This window comes from Betta splendens, chromosome 12 (genome assembly GCF_900634795.4).
Source record: "Betta splendens chromosome 12, fBetSpl5.4, whole genome shotgun sequence".
Lineage (NCBI taxonomy): Eukaryota > Metazoa > Chordata > Actinopteri > Anabantiformes > Osphronemidae > Betta > Betta splendens.
In genome coordinates, this window is record NC_040892.2 from 4,415,956 (window position 1) to 4,430,975 (window position 15,020).

The following is a 15,020-nucleotide window of genomic DNA, read 5'->3' on the forward strand; positions in this document are numbered from 1 at the left end:
GATAAAAAATGGACAGTCTGTTTCCACAGGCATCCGTTTTTCCACAAATGACACCAACAGCATTTAGTGGTTATAAGTCATAAAATACAGTATTCATGACTTTCTGTCCATCGCTTTTCCTCTGGAATGTGAGGACATAGATGAAATCTCAGCAAATAACCGTTAAACAGAAAACGTGAGAAGGTCTCTTAAGAAATGGCAGCAGTGAACAAAAGGAGTGGAAAGGGCATGTGGAGAAGGATTTGGAAACTCACGATGACTCATAAACATAACACAAAGGGTCCAGACTCTGCAGCCACATTAGCAGCTGTGTGGGTCTGGACAGCGGTTCATGCAGGAGGAACGTGAGCAGGTTTCAGCTCCTGGAACCACAAACTGAGTGAAGCCATTTTAGGGCGTTTCAGTGTGAAGCAGAGCAACAGAGACCGCGGTGCCCAACAGCACAGGGTCAAAATGCTTCCATCATTATACATCATTATGCATCATTATGAAAATATTTGTCTCTATCACTAGAAAGCTGTAGAAGTCCATATTCTCATGTTGTCTGTCCTTGCTTTTGTCTTCAGGTCAGCTTCACTCCTGCAGACGCTCAACTTATTTTTAGACCTGCGAGTTCCTGAGAGACTCGGTTTCCCTGGTGGCCCACATATCAGCTCAGGGTTTAATTGAGGGCTTGCGTTCATGCAGATGCGTGTGTGTGTGTGTGTGTGTGTGTGTGTGTGTGTGTTTGTGTGTGTGTGTGTGTGTGTGTGTGTGTGTGTGTGTGTGTGTGGGAGCTTCTTTTATTTCCTGTGTTTCCTCATAAATGTTGCATTTTCCTTTCAGAATTTGCCACAAACGCTCACATGCATGGCTGCACGCACTCAGATTGTCTCCAGCTGTGCCGTTCACGCTCACAGCCCGGCTGCTGCGTGAATGCATGGATATCACACCGAAAAGCAGCCTGTACATGATACAGCATTCATTCAATCAGGCTTTTGTTGAGAAAACGGCGGTCGCCTGAGTGCAGACTGTGTTTTAAGGCAGCCATGTGTCTTGCAGACGTGCAGAGATGCGCTTCCTCCTCCTCCTGCCGCTTTCTCTGCCTCTCATGCAGCAGCTGATCATTCATCTCCTGCACTGTGAATCCAAAAAACAAACGCTGACCCATTATGACAGCTTTTATTTTAATGCAGCAGCTAAATGTAAGCGTTGAGCCTCTGCTGCACCCAGCTTCACTTCGTCCTGACCTGGAAACCACAGAGTAAAAGCCTTTCAACGTTTTAATTAACTCACCAATACTAATCTGTCCCTATGTTAATTACCTGTGTGCAGCTCTAAAGAAGATGCCATGGACATTTTTTTATCAAGAACCACTAAAGGTTACAGGTTAATTACATTCTTTTCCATAACTCCTTACTAAATGTGACATCCAGCACATGAACGTCAACGTCTTCCTTCTGGCCCATACTTTCAGATCGTTGCACACCATAATGACTTGTCAACTCAACATCGACGTTTTTCAGACTAATTGATGATGTTTATTTTTACACTGCAGAATCTCCCCATCGTCAGCACAGACACCTGCAAAGGTTCAGCACCACAGACAGCTCCTGGCCAGTGAGGTTACACAGTGAGGCTCAGACACACCTGCAATATTCAGGATTCACCCAATCCCAGGACGCTGCTAAACACCAAACTTTAAAAGTAAAGTAGTAAATTCATTCATATTTATTGCTTACTAACAAAGTGTTGCCCAGGGCTTTTTTTTAGATAAGTGTCTGGACAAATGTACTGTATTTCTGTTTATGTCACACTTTGGACACCAGATGTCAGTACTGTTCATAACATACAAAAACATGAGCTCAAACGTAAAAGTTTCATCTACAGTTTGCACAACAGATTTTGGATAAAGTTCTGATAGAAAATGTTTTCATGCATGTGCAGCAACACAGACACCTGGCGACGTCAGCATTAAACACCTCCACCGCCCGGTGACTTTTCCTTCTGTGGTTGTTACCTTTTCTGCAGCTGACAATAACAAAGCAGCAAACAAAGCTGTCGACTCGTTCAAGGAATTTCCAGCCTCTTCAAGGACACAGGTTTCCTCCTATTGACAATGTGATATAGTTTTTAGCAACAATAGAAATACATTGCACAGAGGAGACACACTGTCTTCTCACACACACTGACACACTAATTCAATTCAGCTGTAGCTTCACTCTCCTGACCCGAGATTATTTTCCATTTCATAATCAGGGGGTTTCTGTGTTTCCTTTGCGTCTGTGATGAGCCTGATGCAACACACTGTAAAACTGTTCATGTGGTATAATACTTCTCCACCCTTCGTTTTGGCAGCAGGTACATATTGGACTTTTTAGTTGCAAGGGTTTCTGGACAGATGTGCTCAGCCTCAGGGGACGAGCTGTAAATATCTCTTCTAATAAATAGACGATGGGAGGAGGAGGAGGCCTGCAGCGCATTTGATCTCGGAGGTTTGTTACCGTGGGACATTTTCTGTCTGTTTCAATCTCGCTCTAATTGCTTTGTTTACCCTGCAGCAACAATGATTCTAACTGGGCAGTGTTTCCATTAAAAGCAGGAGGAAACCTGTCACTGCCTTCTCTCAGGATGTGCACTCAAAGTCACATAAGATGGATTTGCATTTTTCTGTTGTTCTGCAACAGATTAGGGGCTTAGTGGAGTTATTACTCAGCCTTCAAACTAAAAGGCTAGAATATAGATAGAATATCCACAGCCGCTTCGGTTTCCTGACAAAGACGTGACATCAGCCTGGAGGGAAAAAGGGGGGCGGACTTGAGATTCCTTCTCTATCTTCCCGAGGATTTGAGAGGCTGAGGCTCCCTCAGCGCCGCCCCCTTCATTTCCTAACAGTCAACAGGAAGACTGGAGGCCAGGGAGCGCGGCCACACTCTGCACGAGGGGAAGGACGCAGTCTAGCTGCACACTCAGACCCAGGGAAAACAATCAAGGCAAAGGAATGAGCAAGAATCAGAACGAGGTGAAGAAAATCCAGTCCGTTTATCTGCAGAACATAGAAAGGCTGAACCAAGGGAAGAGGCAGGAGAAGAAAAGTTGGAAACCAAAGGAAGGCGAGTTTGCTGTGCAAACAGCGATGGAAAAGCTGCTGCAGACTCCCATAGCCGGACAAGTGACCAAAAGCTCCGCTCACAGAATCAGCAGGGACCTCACCTGCTCCATATGCCTGGATCTTTTCAAGCAGCCCGTGTCGTTGCCCTGCGATCACACCTTTTGCCAGGGGTGCATCGAGGGCTACTGGACGGGTCCCCGGTGCCCGGCGCAGGGGAGCACCGGCTCCTGCCCTCAGTGCAGGAAGGTGTACCCGGGGCAGAGCTACCGGCCCAACCGCATCGTCGCCAACATCGTGGAGAGCTACTGTCAGGGTCTGGAGGAGAGCGGCGCCGGGGCCCGACTGGTGGACGTGGGGGTGCCGGAGAGGGCCCCCGCTCCCGTCCCCCGGTGCAGCCGGCACAGGGAGGAGCTGAAGCTGTACTGCGAGGAGGACCAGGAGCTGGTGTGTCTGGTGTGCGGCGTTTCACAGGAGCACAGGAACCACACCATGATGTGCGTGCAGGAGGCTGAGCAGAAGTACAGGGTGAGTCAGAGCCCAGCTGCTGCATCCGCGAACGCAAAATCTAACTGTGTTTGGCTTTTGCTCATTAACGGTGTCCCATCAGGCTTCTCTGAACAGCTCCATGGATTCTCTCAAAGCTGAGCTCAACACGGCGCTGCAGTGTGACCGGGAAGCCGAAGACGAGGTCAAAAAGCTCAAGGTGAGCGGACGCACACTGAAATGCTTTAAGAGCAACAATATCCCCGCTTGCCGCTGTTTAAGACTCCCCGTCCACCACTCAGGAGCACACGGCCGACCTGAAGCAGCGCATCGAGGCCCAGTTCAGCGACCTGCACCAGTTCCTGTATCAGGAGGAGAAGCTGCTGCAGGTGAAGCTGAAGACGGAGGAGCGGCGGGAGCTGATCCGCCTGGACGAGCACAAGGCCCTGCTGTGCGTGGAGATCTCCCGTCTGCAGAGGGCCGTGCACGAGATCGAGGACAAGCTGCAGGAGCAGGACCCCTTCACTCTGCTCAGGGTAGCGTCACACGCGTGCATCTGGAAGGCATCAGCGGCGCCATGAGTCAGCGCTAGGGGCGATCACGACCAGAAATGCTGAGCTCCTCATTATTTTCCAAGCAAAAAAAAAAAATACAGTATATCACATTAAAGGCACAAAAAGTAAAGTGGTTGATTTGAAGTGAGTTTTACATCATGTCATGAAGCAGGAATGCATTTATCCGCCAAGATGTTAAATAGGCTCCAACATCAGTGCTGAAGGTTAAGCTGCGCAGGGTGTGGCCGCTTTGGCTTCCCCGTGAAACTGCCTTCTATTTTTAAAAGCCGCAGTCGCGTTAATCGCGTTCCTTTGGACACGTCCGCGTTGAGTGCAAAGGTTGGAGCGCTTCTAGCTTCTAACGAGGCCATCGGCGCAGACAGGATGTAGGCCGGTGACCTCACCCGCTGATCTGCGGATAAGGAGCTCGGGCGCGGGGCCACGCTCCGACCACGGCGGCGGGACTTTCCCGCGGCCGCGGGGAGATCCCGCAGGGTGGGATAGCGTGAGCTCAGGCGCTGATGTCATGGGGGGAGGAAAAAGCTTTCTCCTCTCACGGATTCAACACTAATCACCCCTCTGTGTCTTTCCTTTCCCGCGGCTGCTCCCGTGTCCTGTTTCAGAGCATCAAAGTCCTGCTTCAGAGGTGAGCGTGGGAACGGTCCAGCCGCCGGCTCTGGGACCCGCTCTTGTTTTGCTCCTCTGACTTTGCTTTCGTTGGCAGGCCGTCGCTGAAGTTCGAGAAACCGGCCTTCACGCCGCCCAGCCTGTGCGAGGGCCGCTTCGCGGGGCCCCTGCAGTACAGAGTGTGGAAATCCATGAAAGGAAGCATCTATCCAGGTACTGGGAATCCTAATCAACCTTCTCAGAGAAGTGGAGGGGCGATTTAAAGCCTTGCTTTTCCTGATTCCAGTTCCTGCAGCCATCACCTTCAACTCCAGCACGGCCAACCCGTGGCTCAGCCTCACCTCCTCCCTCACCTGCGTGCGCTACCAGACCTTCAACCACACGGTGCAGGACAACCCCTACAGGTTCAACGCCGCCCTCTCGCTGCTCGGCAGCCAGGGCTTCACCCACGGGCGCCACTACTGGGAGATCGAGGTGTACAGCAGCACGGTGTGGACCGTGGGCGTGGCCCGAGAGTCCGTGCCCAGGAAGGGGGTCATCAAGGCCCTCCCGGCCAACGGCTTCTGGACCCTGTCCCTCTCCTACGGGGTGCAGTACATGGCCGGCACGTCCCCGCCCACCGTCCTGTCCCTGGAGGAGCCGCTGGCCCGGATCGGGGTGTACCTGGACTACAGGAGGGGCCTGGTGTCCTTCTACAACGCAGAGAGCATGACTCACCTGTACACCTTCAGAGAGACCTTCACAGAGACCCTGTATCCTTACTTTAACCTGGGCTTCCTGGATAAAGTGCATGAGAACGAGCCTCTGAAGGTTTTCTTACCAAAGATTTAACTGAGTGGAAGCGTAGACGTCACAGAGAAGAGACCAAAGAACTGTGAACTGAACGTGCACGTGAGAAAAGCGACAAACAGTGTGTTTGTGCTGAATATAGACGAATGAAATCAGCCAGTGTGTCTGAGCCTGACCTTTATTTTGTAGCACAGGCCACTCTGTAGACTGGATCTACTGCCACACATCTCATGTCAGAGAAGCCGAGCTTCGGTGAAGACTGTGAATCTCTTTGGTTGTGACTGTGGTGACATCGTTGAACTATGCAATCATACTTTTTATATTCAGTGATCTGTCTTGCTTCCTTAAAATTCATATGCGATCGTGTTTGTTTATTATTCTAACGTTTTACTCGTCATATTCTCTGATGACGATGCATTCAGGAACCTTAAGGATGCTAATGTGTTTGCGTTCACAGCAACCTCTGACCAAATGATTTAATGGCTACTCTGTGCTAACTGTGCTCCAGCTGTTTACTTTGGTCGAACCAGAGTCTGAGGCGCTAAATGTCGTACAGTATTACGCAGGTAACAATTTAATAAAGGCAATTTTTGAACACCTGTTCCACAGTGTGGGCTTTATATCATATTAACAAACCGAAGATGTTAACACCTTTCCTCGTCACTCAGGATTAAAGTAAAGCAACGCTTTTGTACCAGCGAGTCCCTGCTTTGTTTGTATCATGCACTACTGTAGCCTGATGCGAAGGCTTGATACATTACTCCTGGGGCTCCTTTGTGTTTTCTGAAATGGAGCAACGTGCCAACAAGGAGAAGGTCACGCGTCAGCGAAGCCTATTGCAAAATACTGAAAATGGAAAACTGGTGTGAGGGAACACCTGTGACATCACTCAACACCACAGCAGCAAAGACAGAAAGAGAAGTTGAGTAGATGCTAATTTCTTCCATTGTCACCAAATACTGCGTGAAGTGATCAAGCTCTTAACCCTAGACAGTAAAAACACTGCTGCCATGATGAACTACAGTACATCCCAATATGTAGAGTTTCTATCTTATCACAGTGCTACAATGTAATCAGCTCACTACTGGTGGTGTGACTCGGTTTACTCGACTCACGGGGTGAAGCTGAGGAGGAGTAAAGGCGCCGTGTCTCCACGCGGCCTCACAGCAGAATTAAATGTGAATGTAAAGTATGCGAGTTGGAGCCTGCGGTGTCGCTCCATGCATTCGCCGCTCGCCCAGGAACGGGTGTGTCCGACCAGATGCTGGGGCCGGAGCCTCCACTGAGGTTTGGGGCCCGGGCGAGACGGTCACTTGCTGGCGTGCAGCGTGTCCTGGAACTTTGTGCTCGTGTAGCGCACGTGAAAGCCTTTTTTATTGACGCTGTCGTCCGAGTGGAACTTTAAGAGGACGGCGTCTCCGGCCGAGTACACCTCCTCCGGCGTCTGCAACGAGGAGGCAGGAGGCTCTTTAGGGAGGATCGCTGGCTGTAACTAGTGTTTACTACACAGGGCGGGTATTTTTAGCCTCACCCCAGATCCGCAGTATCTCCCCAGACGTGGAGACTTGATGTCAGCGCCGTCGTACAACTCCACGTAGTCGTACCCGCAGTCCGCCTCCTCCTCCGTCTCAAACACTTGGAAGATGACCTCCACTCCGTAGCCCTTCTCGGCGGTGACCACCCACAGGCAGTCGGAGCCGCTGGGGTAGTTGTTGTCCCCGAACTGTGCATGAGAGTACAGGTCCTTTGTCTTGACCTCGGCTTTAAGGCTTCCTCCACATTCTGGGAATTCACAGCCACAAAATTAGAGGGTCAGAAGGAGGAATTCGTAAAAGCGAGGGGGGAAAGAATTGCAGCTTTCCATCACAGCGCAAAACAAACCCTTAGCAGAAACATCACATTTAGAATTCTAGTATTTTTAGCCTTTATTTGGTGGGAGTACAGTAAGTGTGTAGTTGTTTTGCCCACCGGCTTGGTATGAAGTTTCAAAGCCTTTCTTCTGCACCGAGTTGTCGGAGAAGAAGCGCAGGAACAGCCTGTCGCCGCTGGAGACGACGGGAGGAGGCTTCTTGGTGCCACAGACGCGTCCCAGGGTCGGGGCGCGGGCGTCCTGGCCGTCGTAGATCTCCAGGTGGTCGTAGGCGCATTCCAGATGAGCCTCCATGTCGATCTCGTTGAAAACCTGAACGCCATTTACACATGAATGCCTTCAGAAAGCCTTCTATGCGACCGCTGGCATCGTGGGGTAAAACCTAACCAAATCCACTGACATACAAGTTTGATTCGATGACCTGGGGTGGTGGACAGGGACCAGGTGCAGGCCTTCTTACTGGGATACGCGTCAGGCCAGTTGGGGCTGCGGATCACCCCCGACACACTGTTTATTACGATATCGCATCCGGCTGGAATAGACAAAACAAGGAAAACTGCGACTCGTTTCCTCTTCCTCAACACAAAAGCTCTGGGGGTGTTTTTTCTGGGAAGCAGGAGTGGCCTGGCGCTGCTGTACCTTCCTTACAGTCGTGCTTATTGTCATGCAGCATGAAGCCGCTGCGGCACTGGCAGCTGTAGCTCCCGAAGGTGTTCACACACTCGTGCTGGCAGCCTCCGTTGTCCTTGGAGCATTCGTCGATATCTGCGGGGATATTTCCAGACCTTTATTTCGTAACCCCTTTAGCAGCGGCATGTGATTGTGAGACAATGGGCCGAAGCAAAACCTGTGGGACATATTGAATTAGCAGTTCGGCCTCATTTCCTGTTGACGTCCAGGCACAAACGAGGCCTGTTTTCCAAAAGAGTGAAGAATACGATGTGTGAATTGCCAACTGTCTGTCTGTATTGATTCTCAAGCATAGTAAAAGCATTCGTTCACTGAGGATTTGAGGCCCAAAAAATATGCAAACATCATTCTAATGATTGATGAACCACAGTCTAAAATCAGCTGTAACTACAGTAAATGTGGATGTAGGCTGGATGAAAGACCTCCGTCCTCTGTGACCCCTTACCAGAAAAGAAATGAGCCTTGAAGCCCCTCCTGGAGACCGTGTTGTCAGACTTGAACTCAATCCTCATGTTGTTTTGTTGGGAGGTGATGACCTCAGGCTTCTCTGCCCCACAAAACTTCCCATGAAGCTTTGCGTCTGAGCTCACACCGCTGCGCACCTCCACATAATCGTATTTGCACACCTGGTGGTGAACATTTACAACAGGTTTCACCTCACGTCACCCAGAAGACTGGACTTGCACGAGCAGCCTTACGTCATTGCCTTCTGTCTCGAACACGTCGAACACCAGCGTGATGCGGTACTGAACGGGCGCCACCAGCTGCCACACGCAGTTCTTGTTGGGCGGGTACTCTTTGGGCCAGCCGGGGGTGGTGAGGGAGCCATTGAGCTTGGTGACGATGCCGCCGCAGGCAGCTGCTGGTGGGGCAAACCAATAATCTTAGTGGTAACAGGGCAGCAGGGCATAAATCAGACAACGTGTGTGAATTATCCTAAGTTGGATGGAGGTAAAAAAAAAGCAGAAAGGGTCTTGGTAGCAAACATAGTGGCAGCAAACAAAGAAACAGAGAATGTAATTCTACTTTTACTGCTAAGACGAGTTAAAGCAGAGAAGTGCTGCCCTCTGGTGGCGGAAGAAGAAACTAGCAGCAAATAAAAATAAACACACCCACACACAAGAAAAACTGGGCAAAACTAGAGACTCTGAGCACTAATATCATCCCTGCTTAAAAGCCATTAAAGCCAATGTTTTACACAGAGCAAGTCAAGCAGATGAAGACATGAAGAGCAGAAGCGGAGGTGATGATATGAAGGAGGAGGTTTGTTGTGAGCGGAGCCAGCGGAGGCGAGGCGGTGCAGTGGCGGGTGGCGACCACTAGAGGGCAGCGGCGCTCAGAGGCTCCACGCTCACCTTCGCAGCTGTGTCTGTCGGCGGTGAGCTCGTAGCCCGGCTCGCACGCGCACCTGTAGCTGCCCAGCGTGTTCACGCAGCGCTGCTCGCACCCGCCGTTGTCGGGCCCCGAGCACTCGTCTGTCTCTGGCAAATGAACGCACACACAATCAAGCCCCTGCGAGCGCCACCGGACGCGCTCCCACTTCCGGCGGCGACCGACCCTTGAAAAAGTTGGCGGCAAAGCCAGCTTTGTTGACGGTTCCGTCGGAGGCGAACTTCAGCCACAGCTGGTTGGAGCCGCTCCTGACGTCGTCGGGTTTGTCGTAGCCGCAGAAGCGTCCGAGCAGCGGACTGTCCTCGGAGCCGCCGTCCCGCACCTCCACGTAGTCGTAGGCGCAGCTGTCGTGCTTCTCCACCTGCAGCCAGAGCGGGAACAGTGAGGACCACGTGGCCTGACGGACGCCAGAGGCGACTGTGGGGGCGTGACCTCGAACGACTGGAACGACAAGCCCACGTCGAATCCCTCCGCCACCGTGATCCTCCACACGCACTCCTTGTTGGACTGGTAGTCGTCGGGATAATTGGGGGACTGGATCTGCCCGCTGTCCCGTCGCACCTCGCCGCCGCAGACGGCTGCACGGGAGGCGGGAAACGGGGTTATATGTAGTCCGCCGCCCAAGGAGGAAGTGGCGGGAGAACGGACGCACCTTCGTAGACGGCGGAGAAGCCCTTGCCCACCCAGCTGCTGCTGCTCCGGAACTCGATCCACAGCTGACTGTCGGTGGACACGATCGGACCGGGGAGCGCGTCCCCGCAGAAGCGGCCTGCGGGCGCCAGAGGGGAGTGATGACGTCACCTGCCAGAGCGCGGCCCACCTGTACGCACCCGGGTCACGCCCACAGAGCGCTACCTTTCAGGGGAGCTTTCCCCCAGAACCCATCTCGAACCTCCACGTGGTCGTACCAGCACAAGTGGCTCCTGAAGAGGTCCATCGCAGTGAAATTCAACACGATCTGCGAGAAACAAGGCGACATCAGCCATCGTTCCAATTAATTTTCCGGTTAATGTCTCTGTAGGTGATTTCCTACTCAACTCACCTTCTCGCCGGGAGTGACAGAAATCCTCCACACACAGTGAGCGTATGCCGAGTAGCCGTTGGGGAACCCGGGAGAGGACAGGTTCCCGGCGCTCTCCTGCAGGCTGTCCCCGCATTCTGTCACAACCACACACACCGAATCTGGGTTCTTGGTTCTACAGTGATGACAGATGATTTGTACATCGTCCGCCTCTTACTTGCGCATTTGTAGAGTTTGCGGGCTTGTGTGATGTCCCCTTTGCTGAGCCTTGACCTCTGTCCAATACGTGGCCGGACTCCATTGACATCATAGCGGGGCAAAATGGTGTCCAGGAAGAGTCCTCTGTTTCAGACGAGAGGGAAATAAAAGAGAGGGATGCACAGAGAACAGCAACGAACCCCTGACATCCTGATAAGGGCCGACTCCAACACACAGACCCGCCTCCAGAGGCCTCTGTTCCAGGTCCAGCTCTTGTTCAACACCTTGATACTTTATTGATCCTGATAATCTCCCACTGGGGTTGGAGCTCGCCCCTGTTCCGGTTCCCATGGTGATGCGCCCGTGAATGACAGGCATGTGCAAACAGAGCGCCCTGAATGGGCCCTTTGGCCGGTGCCAGGCGGCTCGGTGGAGCCCGCTCCCCAATGCCAGGGAAAAAGGCCACTCCAGCCCAGATTGTTCAACAGAGCCCGGGCTGCCAGGACTTCATGCACCTTGGCCCGGATCCATGACCCCGAGCGGGACAGCAACGATGGAGGTAAAATAAATACATGGACATCAAAAGGACTAGCGTGGAGCAGCAAAGGGAGAAACAGCGGGTTGGTGCCGCTCGGCTGACGATAGTGAGGAGAATGGGTCCAACCAACCTGGAGAACGTGTTTCTTGCGTAATGCATGATGCTGCCGAAGTCGTAGACCTCCCCGAGCGAGTCCACCTCACCCGGCTCCATCTTCAGGAAGTTGTACTCCTGCCCTGGTCACACACGTGTACAACGGGGTGAACGCGGGCGGGACCGGTTCCGCGGCCGCGCGTCTCCGTGTGTCGGCGGTACCTGGCTGAATGTTGTCCCGGACGATGCTCACGTGGCGGTCGCGGTCCGGGCGCGTGTGCTCGTGCCAGAAGCCGACGACGTGGCCCAGTTCGTGCACCACGATGCCGAACTTGTCGCAGTTCTTGCCGATGGAGATGGCCTGAGGGCCGCCGCCCCTCCGGCCCACGTAGGAGCAGCACCTGCGGCGGCGACAGCCTTCAGCGCTGCCTAAGACCAAGAAGCCTCCCTGCGAATCAAACGTGGGAAACGAGCCGCAGACTCACCCGCAGGGCCTGTAGGTGAAGATGATGTAACTTTCCTCCGTCGTCCTCTCGGTGAACGTTACACAGGTGTGTTTCTCCCAGTGGCGCATGGCCTGGCGGAAAATGGCTCGCTGGCTGCCTGCGGGGAAACTCTGGATTGGACTTTGACGGTCTCCGCAACGCCAACGGGACGCAACGACGCCCCCGCAGAACTCACCACTGAAGTTGCCGCTGATGACGTAGGGGATGACGCCGTCGGGCCACACGCGCTCGGCCCTGGAGGTGGCCGCTCTCCTCGCGCGCTGCAGACGCCGCCCGACCGCGGCTCCGTCGCTACCGGAGCCGTTAACTGCAACGACAGCACGAGGAATCTACAGGAACCCGTAACTGGTCCTAAAAGAACACTCACGCGCATGTCTGCTCCGCTACCTGAGTCCGTCTGATTGTTCTGGACAATGGGCCGAGCACCTGTAGGGCCGAGGGCCTGTCCGAGCATGCGCAGATCATCTTCATCCAGAGCGATGTCTCCCAGAAACGCAGCTGAGGCACGAGGTGATGAGCGGATCAGATGTTAGCGGACATAAAAACAGCTGAGATAATGAAGCAATGAACTGATGACAATGACAAACAAAACCCCTTTCATACATTCAAAGTTGTGTGCTTTGTAATCAGAAAAGAAAATAAACATGAATGCATTTATCATTATTTGTCCATCCGGTATTTATTAAATGTGCTGAACCTGAACATAAAAGGAGCAGAACGTGTTTTCAGCCGTATCTCTGTCCTGACGTGTGTCTGCCTGCATCTGTTTGATCAGCAAACACCGCTGCACACGCACCGACACGCATTGTGTGCGCTCTGCAGCCTCTGTTCTGATGATGTGTCGCATTCTTTCTCTCACACGCGCATCTTTACCGCTCAGCGCGTTTGGCTGATCATATGAAATCGCCCGATGTCCATCTAACACCGCGCACGACACGTTCAGAGCTTCCAGCTGAGTTTTTCTAATTTCATGGGTTGCTCAATTTCCTAAAGTGCAGTGTTTCCTTTCTCTGCTTTATTCAGCAACTGATTAACCCAGGAATGAAGTCGAGTACGTGGGAGCAAAGACCTACTGTACTGTACCTGATAAGGGATCTAATGCGTGACTTCCACAGCTTCACACTGTAAATTATTTAAATGTCAAACATTGATTAAGTCACTAATAGATTTATGTTTTTGAGACGATCCATTCTTATGAAATAACATCATTTGTGTTTTTAGACACATGGACAGTTAAGATTATCTTCAATATGAGGCCCAAAGTTGTTAATGATTATGTTTAACAAACTGATAATAATATTGACTTGAAGTGTAATGGCTGAAAACGGTTCAAAGAGAAAACCTTATTTAAAAGTGATCTAAAACTCACAAATGTCAGAACGTGCAAAGCAGGTTTAAAGTTATTACAGCAATAACTCACACCCACTGTATATTCAATAGTAAGGTGATGACTGAAGGTCCAGGAAACAACTTTAACAACTTTTACTATTTCCCACAAGTTGCAGCAGCTGAGATGTTTCAAAATATTATCAGTTTTCCCCTGATAATAATAGAAAACAGTCTGTAAGCAGTGAATTCTGAGCGATGGAAACAATGAAAAACACGTGTGTCACGTGCATCACACATGCTTTTCATTCTAAGGCAATAATATAATGCTTCCATCGTTCAGAGCATGTTCTGCTCAGCTCCGGCCGCACACGGTAGCACTAATCGAGCAGAAAAGCTGGCTGGGGTCGCACGCATTAAATACCTCGTTTAGCCGTGTGATGTAACAACCTTTGAAAGGCAGAATGGAAAGACACAGCGGACCCTGCGCTGGCCTTTGAAGTGAATTCACTCATGCAAAGGGTGACTGTAAATGACTGTCACCCCCGCGGCGTGCACCCCATGCCCCGAAGCCAGAGGCATTTCACCGGCATGTAGCCGAGCACAGAGCTGGCACGGCCTCAATGACCTCTGGTCTCCAGGCAACTGTCTCAGAGAAGACGAGTGTTGTGTTTTGGCTGTTTCTGAAGTCACAAGTGAAAAAAAAGGGGCCACAAGCAGCTGGAGGCCTCCCTTCATAAGCACAGTAGTTGTTTGGCGTGTGAGATGATGAAAAAGCAATTTCCTCATCTCTTGAGGAGGCTCGTTAGGGAGACGCGGCAGAACCGGCCAATCAGAGCAGCAGCTGCACGTCACAGATGCTACTGTATGGACATCCCATTCATCAGCATCCTACTTCTAACACAGCGGGGTTTATTGACAAAGTCTCACATTTGTTTTTATCTCAGGTAGAAGCTGATTTAACGTACTGTGTAAAAAAGGTTTGACTACGGACGTATTAGTGATGCTGTAGTAAAGAAACTGTTAGTACAGAATCAATGAGACCTGATGTTATCAGACCTGTGCTGTTAACAAAATAGTCCACAGCCTTAAATGAAATGATAAAAATTAGACGCACTTCGAGCAATTAGGGCACTTAGTATAATTATAGGTTACTATGAAAACATTAAGGATATTAAATATGAAGCTAATATAATAAAACAGCCATTTTCTTAGTGAACGATTTAATCATAATCGTCAATTGGGTTGTTTTTTCACCTATTTGCTTTCAGTAGTTTGCATTTAGTCGTAACTTTGTTCATGTGCTTAAACTGATCATCAATAATTCATCTAAATTTCACTCTCAAAGGCTGTTTGCTTTGATCTACATTACAGTAACGAGGCCTAAAAGACTGGGACCACTGGCGAACGGAGTCACGCATTCACTGAACACGACACGCGGGGAAACCAGTGAGGGTAAAACGCACCGTACCGGCTTTGCAGGGATCCTTGTAGTCCATTGCATCACCGAGGTGGGTCGAACTGACGTCCACAGCCTCCCAGCGAGCCGCCGGAGAGACGCGCAGACCGCACAGCAGGAGCCAGAACGCAGCGGAGGCTGCCATTGTCTGACCGGGACGGAGTCAAGCGGCGTCGGAGCGGTGAGAAAAAAAAGTTCACCGACTGCGGCGACGGGATTTTACGAACACGGCGCCGCTTTGTCATGTCTCCATGCCGCGGCAGTCATTCACTCACATGCAGGACGGAGGGAGAGCGGAGCTCAGAGTTCACGTCCACCTGCAGCCACGCACGCACGCACGCACGCACACACACACACACGCACGCACGCACGCACACACACAC

The 15,020-nt window shown here is 51.5% G+C and overlaps 2 protein-coding genes across 8 annotated transcripts; one reads left to right on the forward strand and one right to left on the reverse strand.

Moving 5' to 3' along the window:
- Positions 1 to 2,759: 2,759 nt before the first annotated feature.
- Positions 2,760 to 6,141, forward strand: trim69 (tripartite motif containing 69). Its single transcript, XM_029168975.3, has 6 exons — positions 2,760 to 3,616; positions 3,699 to 3,794; positions 3,877 to 4,110; positions 4,752 to 4,774; positions 4,853 to 4,968; positions 5,042 to 6,141. The coding sequence occupies exons 1-6, from the start codon at positions 2,981 to 2,983 to the stop codon at positions 5,584 to 5,586; spliced, it is 1,650 nt and encodes a 549-aa protein (XP_029024808.1). The 5' UTR covers positions 2,760 to 2,980; the 3' UTR covers positions 5,587 to 6,141.
- LOC114866769 (bone morphogenetic protein 1-like) lies at positions 5,709 to 15,014 on the reverse strand. Of its 7 annotated transcripts, none has more exons than XM_029168930.3 (20): positions 14,650 to 15,011; positions 12,199 to 12,350; positions 12,028 to 12,112; positions 11,832 to 11,949; positions 11,569 to 11,747; positions 11,384 to 11,489; positions 10,735 to 10,859; positions 10,539 to 10,654; positions 10,352 to 10,454; positions 10,149 to 10,265; positions 9,929 to 10,074; positions 9,662 to 9,857; positions 9,460 to 9,585; positions 8,803 to 8,963; positions 8,550 to 8,730; positions 8,054 to 8,179; positions 7,819 to 7,946; positions 7,513 to 7,726; positions 7,076 to 7,326; positions 5,709 to 6,988 (listed from the first exon to the last, which is right to left on the reverse strand). In XM_029168930.3, exons 1-20 carry the CDS (start codon positions 14,780 to 14,782, stop codon positions 6,854 to 6,856), a joined length of 2,898 nt encoding a protein of 965 aa, XP_029024763.1. In that variant the 5' UTR covers positions 14,783 to 15,011; the 3' UTR covers positions 5,709 to 6,853. The 7 variants fall into 7 exon arrangements, with proteins under 7 accessions (XP_029024763.1, XP_029024759.1, XP_029024758.1 ...); XM_029168926.3 differs by having other exon boundaries at positions 12,028 to 12,159; positions 12,240 to 12,350; positions 14,650 to 15,010; XM_029168925.3 differs by having other exon boundaries at positions 8,803 to 8,966; positions 12,028 to 12,159; positions 12,240 to 12,350; positions 14,650 to 15,010.
- Between the last annotated feature and the right edge of the window lie 6 nt (positions 15,015 to 15,020).

What these genes read in the sequence shown, in the direction of transcription:
- LOC114866769 (XM_029168923.3), bottom strand. Translation starts at nt 14,782, where the DNA reads ATGGCAGCCTCCGCTGCGTTCTGGCTCCTGCTGTGCGGTCTGCGCGTC. An exon ending in CAAGGATCCCTGCAAAGCCG is followed by an intron (nt 12,351 to 14,649) that starts GTACGGTGCGTT and finishes CTCGTGCCTCAG; the next exon opens with CTGCGTTTCTGGGAGACATC. An exon ending in TGTCGTTCCAGTCGTTCGAG is followed by an intron (nt 9,858 to 9,928) that starts GTCACGCCCCCA and finishes CTCTGGCTGCAG; the next exon opens with GTGGAGAAGCACGACAGCTG.
- trim69 (XM_029168975.3), top strand. Translation starts at nt 2,981, where the DNA reads ATGAGCAAGAATCAGAACGAGGTGAAGAAAATCCAGTCCGTTTATCTG. An exon ending in ACCCCTTCACTCTGCTCAGG is followed by an intron (nt 4,111 to 4,751) that starts GTAGCGTCACAC and finishes GTCCTGTTTCAG; the next exon opens with AGCATCAAAGTCCTGCTTCA. An exon ending in ATCAAAGTCCTGCTTCAGAG is followed by an intron (nt 4,775 to 4,852) that starts GTGAGCGTGGGA and finishes TTTCGTTGGCAG; the next exon opens with GCCGTCGCTGAAGTTCGAGA.